The 13,128-nt window shown below is 46.8% G+C and overlaps 1 protein-coding gene across 2 annotated transcripts in view; it reads right to left on the bottom strand.

Moving 5' to 3' along the window:
* The window catches only part of LOC139049469 (serine/arginine repetitive matrix protein 1-like), a 145,918-nt gene that overhangs the window by 37,444 nt on the left and 95,346 nt on the right, over positions 1-13,128 (bottom strand). For both annotated transcript variants that reach the window (XM_070524947.1, XM_070524946.1), the window contains exons 8-9: positions 1,723-1,777; positions 250-407 (exon numbers count right to left, since the gene is read on the bottom strand). In XM_070524947.1, coding sequence (XP_070381048.1) covers positions 250-407; positions 1,723-1,777 — 213 coding nt within the window. The remainder of the gene's footprint in view (positions 1-249; positions 408-1,722; positions 1,778-13,128) is intronic.

The following is a 13,128-nucleotide window of genomic DNA, read 5'->3' as shown; positions in this document are numbered from 1 at the left end:
GTGTGTGTGTGTTTTGTGTGTGTGTGTGTGTGTGCGCGAGAGAGAGAGAGAGTGCGTTTGTGTGAGTGTGCACGTGCACTAGCTCTCGTGCGCGCGTTCGAGCTAGCTAGCGAGCGAGCGCCCTCTCAGGCCGACCGTCCAGTGCGTGTCGTCCGCACTGGAAATTTGTCCGCAGGCTTTCGGCACAAGCCACGTATACGTTTTCGTGCTGAAACATAAACGCAAAAAAAATGAAAATTCGACCCTCACCCGTTTGCGATTCCGACGACAATACCACGACGATCTCCTCGTCCTCCATCGGCTCCTCGTCGACGACAAAATTAGGGTCAGGCACGGCCTCCTCTTCCTCCACCATGGCCTCTTGCTGAGGCGACGGCGACAGCTTCTCTTCCAACGGTGGGTGCTCGCTGTGGAAGTGAAAGGGTTGCAGCTGCTGTCCGTCGTGCGACAAGGTAATCACTAAAACTGCGGTGGAGCCATAACAACGAGCGCTCATTCAGCTAGCCACTCTTTTTGTTGTTTTTACTTGCGAATGAAAATTATACCTTTTCTTTGCACTGGTTCGTGACGTGCCTTGTCTGATGCCTGTTAGGCGTCATATGTGCCTTCGAGTGTGATCTCGTGAAAAATTTTACTTACTGTAGCGTGTTATAGTTATTCCTAGCACTGACCCACGTATTCAGGCAAGTCCTTCGTGCGTTATCTGCCTAATAACTTTTTAAAAAGCAACAACAACAAAAATAAAAGGAAACAAAGAAAGGCACGAAGGTATGCACCGAAATTTCGGAGGCGACAGCCATCATTTACCAAGTGCATCTTAAATGACGCCGCAGTATACCGAGCCGTAAAACCCCTTAAACTTCTCAAGGTGGCGACAATCTCCTCCTCCGCTTTCACTCCTCGTTTCTCCTCTCTCTCACGCTCCCTCCTCGACCGTGGCGCCCCCTACACCGATCGAGCGTAGAGACGGCGCCAACATGCACTCCTCGCCAATCCGTTACGGTGGCTAGAGGCCATATCTCTGTAGACGCTTCTCGAGCAAAAATGGCGCTGAAGCACTGCGCGATTGCCCACGTGATGCTATGAGGCCAATAGCGACGCGGCGTCGGCCTCGGCCAGAGCGCTGGAGGAGGAGGTGGCATTCTCCAAAGCATGGCGCTATTTTACGAAGTTTAAGGGGCTTTACCGAGCCGCAGCAAACACGGCGGCTTCACCGAGGTACGTTGTATCTACGCTTTGTTAGCGCCCTCCTCAGCCGTGCACAGTTCAAGCGGAAACTACTGATCATAAAACACGTACGGCAGTGGCGACATGCGGAATAGTTACCCGGCCCGTTGCTGCGGAGACGGTACAACACCTGTCGATAGCACACCATGTTACAGCGCAACGAATGGGCGGGAACACGAAGAGACCACACAAGTGCTCCTTCGTGACGTCATCTCATCCCTGCACGTCAACAATCCCCTTCCGCAGCATTCACTAGCTTCCAAATTTCCGCCCAATACATACGGCTTAACTATTTCGCTCGCAGTTTCACCCACGGGCGATCGCGAAGTGTCGAAATCGCGAGTGTACACACAGTATGCACGCTCCGGCTAAGGCGACCCGCAAAGTATCTACAGCACGAAGCGCGCGCAAAGAAAGCGCTTGCTTGAAACCTGCAGGAATCAAGAAGCATGGAAGAAGCGAACGGAAGAAGAAGAAGGAAACGAAACAGCGCACCTTTGAGCCCGGCGAGCAATCTTCTGGCAGTAACTTCGCACATCAGCCAGCATGCCTGCGAGGAAGTGACATCCACACATTGGCCCGCTATACAATGACGCACAACGTTTCAGCTGAGCGTAGGCGGGCGCATGTCAAAACTGCCAACAACAACGCACATCCGCGTTTTTGTTAGCAATTCAGCGTGCTGTACACTTTCTTTCTTTTCTTATTCACCAATATAAATCGGATTCTGCACACACACAGCTGATTTCAGCAAGAAGGGTATAAATGTCGCGACATTTAGCAATAGTGCACTGGTTTGCCCTAGTTCAACAGCTACGAGGCAAGCCTGTACAAGTGTAACGGCATATACCGAACGACGTTGACGGGCACAGCGGCAATGGAAACGTCTTGCGCCGATTCGCTGTGTTGAACCTACACTATAGTTCAACCATATGATACGAGATGACATAGCACTTACCATAGGCGATACACCACGATGGCACCGAAGCGCCGAAGTTTTCAAGCTTCATTTCGTCGCTCACTGGTGCCGCAGCTGTCGGCTAGTCCCGACAGTGGGATTAGCCGACAGTGGGATTAAATGGGATATCTAGTTAGGAAAGAGAGAAAGGAGTGCAAAACGGCCAGTCCAAATTTGAACGCTGAACAAATAACAAATATATTCACTAGAGTCGAGGAAGAATTTGGCAAATGGCCAAATAAAGAGTGGGAATATTGTGAGCTTCTAAGTGTTATTAATAACACCAGGAATACGGAAAGAGAAACAACGTGTTCGTTGGAAAGGAAAAAAGAAACCGAAAAGCTGGTGGAACAGGGAGATACGAGAAGCGACCGCCGAACGACAGAAATCATCCCAAGAGCACAGGGAGACAAAGAAGTTGCAGTTGCCGCAGGATGAATTAGCCAGTAAATGGGAAATACACCGGGAGAAAAAGTCTATAGTTCAAATACTGGTGCAAGCAAAATTAAAAGGCGAAAGTGAACGTTGGTTGTCAGAAATACGTGGGAAAGAAAAGGCCGCACCTAGAATATTTTGGAACCACATAAAATTATTAGGCAGGAAGTCAACAACAATACAACAACATATCCTAGAAGACGGAAACAGACTGGAAGGAGAAGCGGTAATAAATTACATCTGAAAAATAACAGCCGAATCTTTCCAAGGCAATGCCAAGGCTGAAAGAAGAAAAAAAAGAAGCAAAAAGAAAAAAAAAGAATTTGAAGAAAAAAAGAGCATGAAGAGAGAGAGAGAGAGAGCAAATGATAAATGAAAGGTAGGGAGGTTAACCAGGACTGAGCCCGGTTGGCTACCCTACACTGGGGAAAGGGAAATGGGGACGGAAAGATTAAAGAAAGAAGAGAAAGTCCACTGGGGATATCGTTCAGTCACTCAGTCCGGATTACAAACGAGCACTCAATCCTGTATCTTTCAAATATCGCAGCAGCGCTTTTGTGGCCTTTTGTAGCTGCTATATACGAGGCCATGGTCCCAAGATCTTGTTCAAGGTGAACGGTTTTCTATCTAACTTGTTGAGAGCTGTGCAGAGATCTTGTCTTTCATTTTCAAATGATGGGCAGTAGCACAGTAGATGGTCTATAGTTTCTTCGACACCGCAGGCATTGCACTCGGCGCTATCAGCCATGCCAATCAAAAACGTATATGCATTCGTGAATGCGACGCCCAAGCGTAAGCGGCACAGCATTGTTTCCTCATTACGCGGAAGCCCTGGTAACAGCCGCAGTTGCATAGATGATCGAGGGAATGCAATCGATGTTGAGTGAAATCAGGTGTGTGCCACTTCTCCAATGTCATACGGTGCGCTAGCTTGCCTAAGTGTTGGGCTGCGTCAGTACGCGATAAAGGTATAGAAACAAGGGTTGCTCCTTCGTGTGCTTTCTTAGCAGCGTCGTCAGCAAGGTCGTTGCCGGAGATACCGCAATGGCCAGGCAGCCACTGAAACACGACGTCGTGCCCTTTAGCAATCATGTGATGGTGAAGTTCTCGTATCTCCGATACGAGTTGTTCACAGGACCCGCGACGAAGAGATGACAGAAGACATTGTAAGGCCGCCTTTGAATCACAGAATATTGCATGAAATTGCATGAAATATTGCCTTTGAATCACAGAATATTGCATGAAATTGCATGCAATATTGCATGAAGAGCATGAAAGAGACCCAGGTGGAAAAGGAGCTCGTGCTGACAAATTTAAACTGGAAGAAAGCCGAAGAGAAAATTCCTAAGCGCACAGCCACAGGGCTAGACGAGGTTCCCGTTAGGCTGATTAACGAACTAGGACCAAAAAGTAAGGAAGCTCCGGTGAAAGCAGTGGAAAAAACTTTAAAAGACTGACGAATACCAGACAGTTGGCGACAAAGTAGAATGAATTTAACTTATAAAGGTAAGGGGCAGAAAGATAGAATTCAGTCGTATAGACCGTTGACCATTACATCGGTAATATAAAGGCTAGCAATGCAAGCAATCAAATTAAAGGTTCGAGCATGGGCAGAAAATAATGGCATTTTGGGCGAAGTTCAGAGTGGCTTCAGAATAGGTAGGCGTTTAGATGATAACTTATTTGTTCTTACTCAGTGTATTAAAATATCGAAAGTAGAAAACAGACCGTTATATGTGGCCTTTTTAGACATTACAGGAGCCTATGACAATGTAGACTGCAACGTCTTGTGGGATATTCTGGAAAGGGAAGGCTTAGGTGACGATTGTCTACAGATTTTGAGAGATATCTACCTAGAAAATACCGTTTGCGTTGAATGGGAAGGGATGAGGAGCGAGGAGAGAGTTCATATCAACAAGGGACTTCGGCAGGGGTGCACTTTATCCCCACTGCTGTTTATGATGTCCATGGTGAGGATGGAGAGGGCGCTAGAAGGAAGTAATATCGGTTTTATTCTCTCACACAAACAGGCGGGTACAGTAGTAGAGCAGCAGCTTCCAGGTTTATTTTACGCGGACGATATTGTGTTGCTAGCTAACAAGCAAAGTGATGTGCGACGTCTGGCTAATATCTGTGGACATGATGGCAACAATTTAGGTTTGAAATTACGTGTTAGAAAATCAGGAGTTATGGTATTCAATGGAAACAGTGAGCAGACAGTGGCGATACAGGGCCAGGAAATACCTCGGGTAAAATAACATAAATACCTTGGTATACGGACAGGCACGTACCCAGGATTTTTTTTCGGGGGGGGGGGCCCACCACCTCCATCATCATCATCATCATCATCATCATCATCATCATCATGTTTTATGTCCACTGCAGGACGAAGGCCTCTCCCTGCGATCTCCATTTACCCCTGTCCTGCGCCAACCGATTCCAACTAGCGCCCGCGAATTTCCTAATTTCATCGCTCCACTTAGTGTTTTGTCGTCCTCGATTGCGTTTTCCTTCTCTTGGTACCCATTCTGTAACCCTAATGGTCCAACGGTTATCTAACCGGCGCACTTCATGACCTGCCCAGCTACATTTTGTCCTCTTGATGTCAATTAGAATATCGTCTATACCCGTTCGCTCTCTGATCCAAACCGCTCTCTTTCTCTCTCTTAACGTTATGCCTAGCAATCTTCGTTCGATCGCTCTTTGCGCGGTCCTTAACTCATTCTCAAGTCTCTGCCTCATATGTCAGCACTGGCAAAATGCACTGATTGCACACCTTACTTTTCAATAATAATGGTAAGCTTCCAGTCAGGAGCTGGCAATGTCTGACGTATGCGATCCAACCTATTTTTATTCTTTTGTGAATTTCCTTCTCATGATCAGGGTTCCCTGTGATTAATTGACCTAGGTAAACGTACTCCTTCACAGTCTCTAGTGGCCGACTGGCGATCCTGATCTCTTGTTCCTTTGCCCGGCTATTTATCATTATCGTCATCTTCTGCATATTAATATTCAACCCCACTCTTACACTCTCTCTGTTAAGGTCTCCAATCATTTGTTGTAACTCGTCTGCATTGTTGTTGAATAGAACAATGACATCGGCAAACCAAAGGTTGCTGAGGTATTTGCCGTCGATCTTTACTCGTAGGCCTTCCCAGTTTAATAGCTTGACTTCTTCTAAGCACGCAGTGAATAGCTTTGGAGAAATTGTGTCTAACTGTCTGACCCATTTCCCTACAGGTATCTCCCTGCTTTTCTTGCGTAGAATTAAGGTAGCTGTAGAACCTCTGTATATATTCTTACGCAAAGGACGAGCCAGTAAGACGAGAAACTATTTACAGATTATATTTACAACAACGGTTGCAGCGCTGACCGGTTAGATTCACAGCGCGAGGCCAGTTCGTTCTTCCTACTCTTTTCTGGAGTGATGGCGCCCACGCACCTTGTTCAAACAAACAAATACCAAACGCATGTAGCAATATTTTTCAAGCTTTTTACGTAAGCGTTCTGTAGTCCTTGATTACGTAGTGCCTCTAGACTGCTGGTATCTCTACTGAATCATATGCATTTCCGTAATCTATATAAGCCACATAGAGAGGCTTATTGTACTCTGCAGATTTCGCGATAACCTAATTGATGACATGGATGTGATCCATTGTAAGGTATCTCTTCCTGAAGCCAGCCTGTTCCCTTGGTTGACAAAATCCAGTGTTGCCCTTATTCTATTGGACATTATTTTGGTAAATATCTTATTAATACTGGGAGCAAGCTAATGGTCCTATAATTTTTCAATTCTTTAACGTCTCCTTTTTTGTGAATTAGTATAATGTCTGCATTCTTCCAGTTTTCTGGGACCCTTGCAGTCGATATACACTTCGTATAAAGAGCCGCCAGTTTTCTAAGCAATATGTCTCCTCCATGTTTGATTAAATGGACTGTTATTCCACCTTATCCTACCGCTCTTCATCGTTCCATGTCTTGCAGGGCCCTTCTGACTTCATCGCTAGTTATAGGAGAGTTTCCGTATCCTGTTCATTACTGTTTCTAAGTGAGGTATCGGGACTTCTCTGGGTACTGTATACAGGTCAGCTTAGAATTTTTCCGCTGCTTTTACTGTATCTTCGAGATTCCTTAGGATATTATCCCTCTTATCTTTTAGTGCATACATCATGGTTTGTCCTATGCCAGGTTTCTTTTTTACTGATGTCAGGCCGCGTTCATTTTTTTACGGCTTCTTCAGTCTTTCAGATGTTATAGTTTCGAATATCAGTTATTTTCGCCTTGTGCATCAGTTTGACAGTTCCGCGAATTGCGTTACGCTCTGCGGCCGCCAGTCCCATACAAACGCGTAGAGCGCAGGACTCTGCGATTCTAGACGTACTGCGCTCACCGAGAAAGGTTAGAAAAACACCCACATAAGCACAGCAGAGAAGTGGCTACGTGAGGTGGTTCGACCGATAACTGTAGAAGCGTCATTCAAAGCAAGTAAGTATTCTCCACTTCCGGCGGCGTTTTCTCTACTTCCTCTTTAAATAAAAAGATGTTGATCCATAAATATTCTCATAAACAACGGTTAACATTTTTATTATTCGCTTTTGCTTGCAGTTTGGTTGTTGCGCGTTGGCTCTCTCCCTTAGTAGATCGCTTAATTTCTCAACTCCTTGCGATTTTTGTTTCCGGTTTCCAATTTTGCACGAAAAGTGCGATACAATTAAGGAAAAACAGACGAGGTAACTGGCGACAGTCATCTTGCTTATGGGTTTAAGGGTTATTGCAGGGTTTCATGATGGACGCTCTTTCACATCATTTTATTACCCACCTTATCTAACCCATATCACGTGTATATGGTTCCGGGCATCGGCCAGTCGCGGCGAGCCGTAACTCAAGGAAATAATGAAGCAAAGGGAAAAGTTAAACGCAATTGGTGTTTTCTCCGGCCGCAACTCGTTCCATGAGAGTACATACCAGCTGAGTAACAACCGCATCCCTCTCCTGGTCCCAGGATCAGCCTAAACAAAGAAGGTTGAACTAACAAAAGCAACAGCTATGCGCGTGACGGTTGAATAGATGGTGACAACTGAGCGCAACTCGAGTTAATCGCGCGGGTGCGGAATCTATGAGAAAACTGTCCTTCACATTACAAGAAATGCCGATAACTACCGCCATCTAAAAGGAGTGAAAAAGGCAGCATAATGCTGACCGATGAACAGCTGCCAAGTCTCAACATTAATCTGGCGGCGCTGTAGGAATGTGTGAGGAGTGGTGGCGTGGGCGGCGAGGGGGGGGGGGGGTATGCCACTTGATTTCGGGGGGGGCCCGGGCCCCCCCGGGCCCCCCCCTGGGTACGTGCCTGTATACGGATAAACGAAGGCAATATATATATGGAAACACAGGAAGAAACAATGACAGTGAAAGGGAAGAGAAATGCAGCCATAATGAAGCACAGATCGCTATGGGGATACAAAAGGTACGAGGTCCTCCTAGGTATGTGGAAAGGTGCAATGGTTCCAGGACTTACTTTTGGAAATGCGGTTGCTTGCTTTAAATCAGGGGTACAATCAGGACTCGATGGGAACCAAAGGTCAGTGGGTCGCCTCGCATTGGGCGCTCACGGGAAGACTACAAATGAAGCTGTGCAGGGTGATATGGGGTGGACTAGTTTTGAAGTTAGGGAAGCTCGCAGTAAAATTGAGCATGAAGAACGGCTGAGGAATAAGGAAGAAGTAAGTGAACTGGGAGAGTGTTCAGGTATCTGTACAGCAGCAACATTGATTCACAGTGGAGGAAAAAGACTAGAAAGCTTATCAGCAAGTATGCGGCCTGTAGGATGGTTAGCACAGCAACAAGAAACGTCAAGCGGAAAGTCAGAGAGGCCGAAATATTCTCATGGGTGGCGGCAATGGAAAAGAAACCTGCCATGAGTAACTACTTGAAAGGAAAAAAACGAAATCAGGAAAGAAACCATTTATAACTCAAACGGAAGCTCATTACTTTTCGAAGCGAGATCGGGATGCCGTAGAACACGCACCTATAAAGCGAGATATATGAAGGAAGAAGAAGCATGTGCTTGCTGCGGTAAAGCTAGGGAAACTATGAAGCATAATTTATTAGAATGTGAAGACGTCTACCCAGCGGGCGATTTAGGCACCACTGGCCTCCGTGAAGCCCTTGGGTTCAGCGAGAGCAGGGGAAAAGTAAACATGTTCGCAATAGGGATTAATAAGAGGCGATTGGAGGATTGGTGGAATAAAAGCAGGGAAACGACAAAAAAACGGAGACGTACAAAAGCAGAGTTCGCAATAGGGGATCAGAAAATTTGGTTGCGGAAGTTCACAGCATTCTTTTTTTTTATTATTTAACCTAGTTAGGACATTAGGCAGCATAATCGCAACAGCTTGCTGGCGCAACCCGCCACCCAGTTCCAAAGGGGACGCTCATAACATCCATCTATCCATCCCGCAGGACCCGTCTGAGCATGACTACCAAATAATAGTTTCTTACAAAAAATAAAAAAATAAAAAAATGGTCTAAGTGAACGCTGGCGCTAGGGTCTGTTGCAGCTGCTGGGTTGAGCCAGTGTGGGAATGAGTTACGTGAATTTGGCTAAGCTTCCTCCTTCTGGCTTCAAACTTCGTCGCGACTTTACAAACTGATCATTCTGTCAACAACATGTTGTGTTCGAAATGCCACGATTCTCAGTGATCACGACTTGCTGCGTTTACGAAATTGCGAGTGGATGGAAGTTCAGGCACGAAGACTGGACGAGTCCACGTAGTGAACTACCATTCCGACAGAAAGGCCGAGGCGCCAAAGTTCCCTCGAGTAAATTTTTTTTTTTAGGGGGGGGGAACCCTTACGATGTCCACAGCCCTATGAGCAGTCGCGCAAAAACTGATACGATTGAAGAACTGTGCGCAGAATAGCATGAAGAAGATTAGCGTTTCAGTTTCGGCAAGTTGGCGCGGCATACGGTAACTATTGCGACATACGGCGCGAAGAGACGACGACAACGGACAACTTACTACTTGCAGTGCCCCTTGAAAGACCATGCCGCTGCCTTTCAGTCACCCCACACATTGCACCGCAGACTCCTCGTCGCCACCTTAACTATTTCAAAATTACTCTACCTATTGCTTGACCGGCCGTTCTAATGCCTCAAAAACATGCCGCCAACGACTCCCCTGAATACCTCCTAACCTTTCGCATCCCCAACACGCTCCCAAGCCCCCGTATTTCTTAAAGATTTCATTTTTCTCTTTCTTTTTCTTTCACCCCCCCCCCTTTGTTGTGTCTTGGTACGGCCCTGGCTCCCCCCTGCTTTTTTTTTCTTTTTTCCCCCTTTTTTCTGCTTCTATTTCTTTTCTTTCCTCCCCGCGTGCCCACTCTCACGCTCTTGTCCCTTCGTCTTGAGAATGAGGCTCACAGACGTCGGACGACAACGCCTGTTCCCTCTTGTAATCTCTCTCTTTAAAACCAGCCGCCAGCGACAACACCCGCACGTGACGTCACTGCACTAACCCTTTAAAACTAACACGCCGAGGATGACGAGGCCGCCTTTGACGAAGATAGGTCCACCTATCGAAACGTTGGCCAGCCTGTCTGAGGTACTTCAACCCTGTTTAAAAAAGTTTATACCACAGTGTGCCATTCCATCTGCCAGCCCCTTTCTTGTTTTTGGACTTACAGGACCAGACAGAGATGGTCCTGTGTGTCAATGTGTGTAGACGTTCTTCGTCATCATCTTTTCGCACCATTTTAACTTGCAGTATGCAGAGGAGCGCATAGGCCGGCCACGCTTGTTTTGTTTTAGTGGGCAGCCCCAAGTATTCAACCCTTCAGTTCGTGCGCAGCTAGGAGTCACCGGAGCGGTGACTCCTAGCTGAGCGTTGTATTGCAGGGATTCCGTTCGTCGATGTCTAAGTGGGCAGTTCTTTGTCCCTCGTCAACTTTAACCTACGAATAGGAAATTACTGCCGCGACTGGACGAAAGGGAAATCACACAAAAGAACACACGGAAGCATGCAGAAGCATTGCATGCTCAGCCATTCTGCCCATTCGCGTTGTACTTTTCCTGTAATAATCACGAACCGCCTGTTTGTCGTTATCTTTTGGAGGGTAGGGGGGATCGTCGGGCTACTAAAGAACGTACGCCAACAGATCAAGTACGCTACTCAGGTCCGAATAAAGAAAGAAAGAAATACAAATAAAGCAAAAAGAAACTTATAAAGCCGCAGGCACGCAAACAATGTCACTATAAGTATTTCCGTGTGGTACACACGTATTCACCATCCATATCTGCACATATGCATGAGCGCGAAAAGAACAAAGCGCCTAGTCACTCAAAAATGTTGCACTCGGGCTCAACCAACTCAGCCCATCAGCTCGTTGTATTGTGGTTTTGAGGGGCCGAGGCTCTTTATCATCTTTTTTTTTTATGCAAAAGCGTCAAATGCCCCATTGAGCGAAAAGGTCGGCGTCTATCATCCGTAGCAGCGAAACCGCACCTAAATTCCCTTTGGCTACGACGCCGCGTCGCGAGCACGCCTCGACGAAGCAGAGCGGGTGAAAGGGAACTCGATAGTGCGCTAACTGTTGCATGGCGGGACAGGTCATCACCGCGGCGCCACGTCACACTCCCGCTCTCGGAAGCCGGCGCGCGGCCCGTATCTCTCTCTCACCCCCACTGGACTTAGCCGCTGCGCGCATCGCTACTAGATACTTTTCAGTTGTAAAACTCCGCCTGGGGAGCGGCGCGAGAACGTGACCCTCTGCCGTCTCCTCTCGCGTGGTGGCGCTGCCCCAACAGTTGGCCCGGTTGGCTACGGAAGCTTCCCAAGGCAGCAGCGCACCGCCGACTCTGCCAGTTTTTTTTTTTCTTTTTGCTGCTCTTCATGGCACTGAATGTTCAAAGAATAACCTTTTTACATTGTGCACTCTAAAAATCAGCTAATAGGTGATTGAAGAGGAGAGTGAGTCTTTTCGTTTGTGGCATGTTGTTTTAAGAGAATAGGTCCGGTACAACGCCGGATTGATGAATCTAAGCATGCTGCATCGATATTCACAAAAGACGCACTTTCTTGGTTGCTACAGCTACCTTGTGACCGCTTTCTAGTTGACAGTTTGTATCCCTGGAGTACAAATGCATCCGCATAACAATGAAGAAATTCAGTACTTCGCACGTGAACGCGAACACATGCTCTGGACAACCAAGAAGAGGGAGGCAGCACCCCTCTAGATCATCTAAAACCTTCCAAAATATCTCTCCGTAAAGGCCTGCCTCATCCAGGGAAGCTGACACACTTTTGTTAGCAGTCTTCATAAAGCCCAGCATCTTCGGCGTCGGGTGCTTTAAGGAACCTTGCTTGAGACTTCTGTACTCAATTAAGTAACTGTCGCAGACAACTTCTGGGATTATAGAGCTTATGTGCGCTATGCATAGATCACATGGTGCGCCCTTTCTGACTTTCCGAATGACATATCCACACAGATAACAACCAACATTGTCCTCTATGTTTCCTCGAACATAAGTGTGCTCATTGCAAGCACATTCTGGTGAGCTGCTTGGCTCCACGCAACTTATCAACGTCGCCTCAATGGCATTGCGAAGACTATGCTTTGACTTGCAGGCTTCTCTGGTCTGTTTGAATGTGTCGTTGACGCCGACGAGCACAGGGCCTGGCACACCTTCCACACTCCCACGTAGCGCCGTTTTAACAGGTGTATACAGGCTTAGAAGGCGGAATATCTGCGCGAAGATGATTATAGTTGGATGAGACTCATCTCCACCGAAGGAACGCACTAGTCCAAAGTGAGGCTGAAAAAACATAAGGGAGTGAATTTCCTAGCAAACAGTGCAATGTGAATGCATTCACAACAAATGTGAACAGTGTGCCTTAATTACCTCCAATGGATCTTGATTTAACTTGGCTGTCGAAACATAGAGCGCACCTTGACGCAGCAGATTATCGACATTGTTTAAAGTCTACATCAGAGTTACTTGCAGCGACTCTGTCGTTTGTTATGATGCAAAAAGCTTCAGGTTCTTTTGAATTGCATTCTGTTCTGTCAAGTTTAGCAGTTCCAAAAAAAACCTTTGATCACCTGAAATGATTAGTGTAACAAGTTTATAGCCCATAGGAAATGCGCACGAAGTTCAAAGGCGGTGGTCACGTACACTATTTCGTCGTAGAATGCTAGCAAGGTTTTATTACCACAAACAAAAAAGCACGAGTAAAAATATACAAAGTGATAGGAAGGGCGCTGCACCCTCCCTAGCTATCACTTTGTCTCTTTCTCGTGGTTTTTCTTGTTTCATTGCAGGCACATTTGTTCGCAAGGCGAGCAGCATTTTCCTGGCACACAAATAAGAAACACGAGCAAAACGTGGCACGCTGCTTCACGCATCGGCGTCTCTGTCCACCCGCACAAACGTTGCTCGCGCCGCCCGCCTTCGGGCCGACATAGAGTTACTGTATATGCTACCACAGGTAGCAGAGTTGCGCGTAGGT

Source organism: Dermacentor albipictus, chromosome 9, assembly GCF_038994185.2.
Source record: "Dermacentor albipictus isolate Rhodes 1998 colony chromosome 9, USDA_Dalb.pri_finalv2, whole genome shotgun sequence".
Classification (NCBI taxonomy): Eukaryota; Metazoa; Arthropoda; class Arachnida; order Ixodida; family Ixodidae; genus Dermacentor; species Dermacentor albipictus.
The sequence above is the reverse complement of the archived record's forward strand: the minus strand, read 5'-3'. Positions and strand labels throughout refer to the sequence as shown.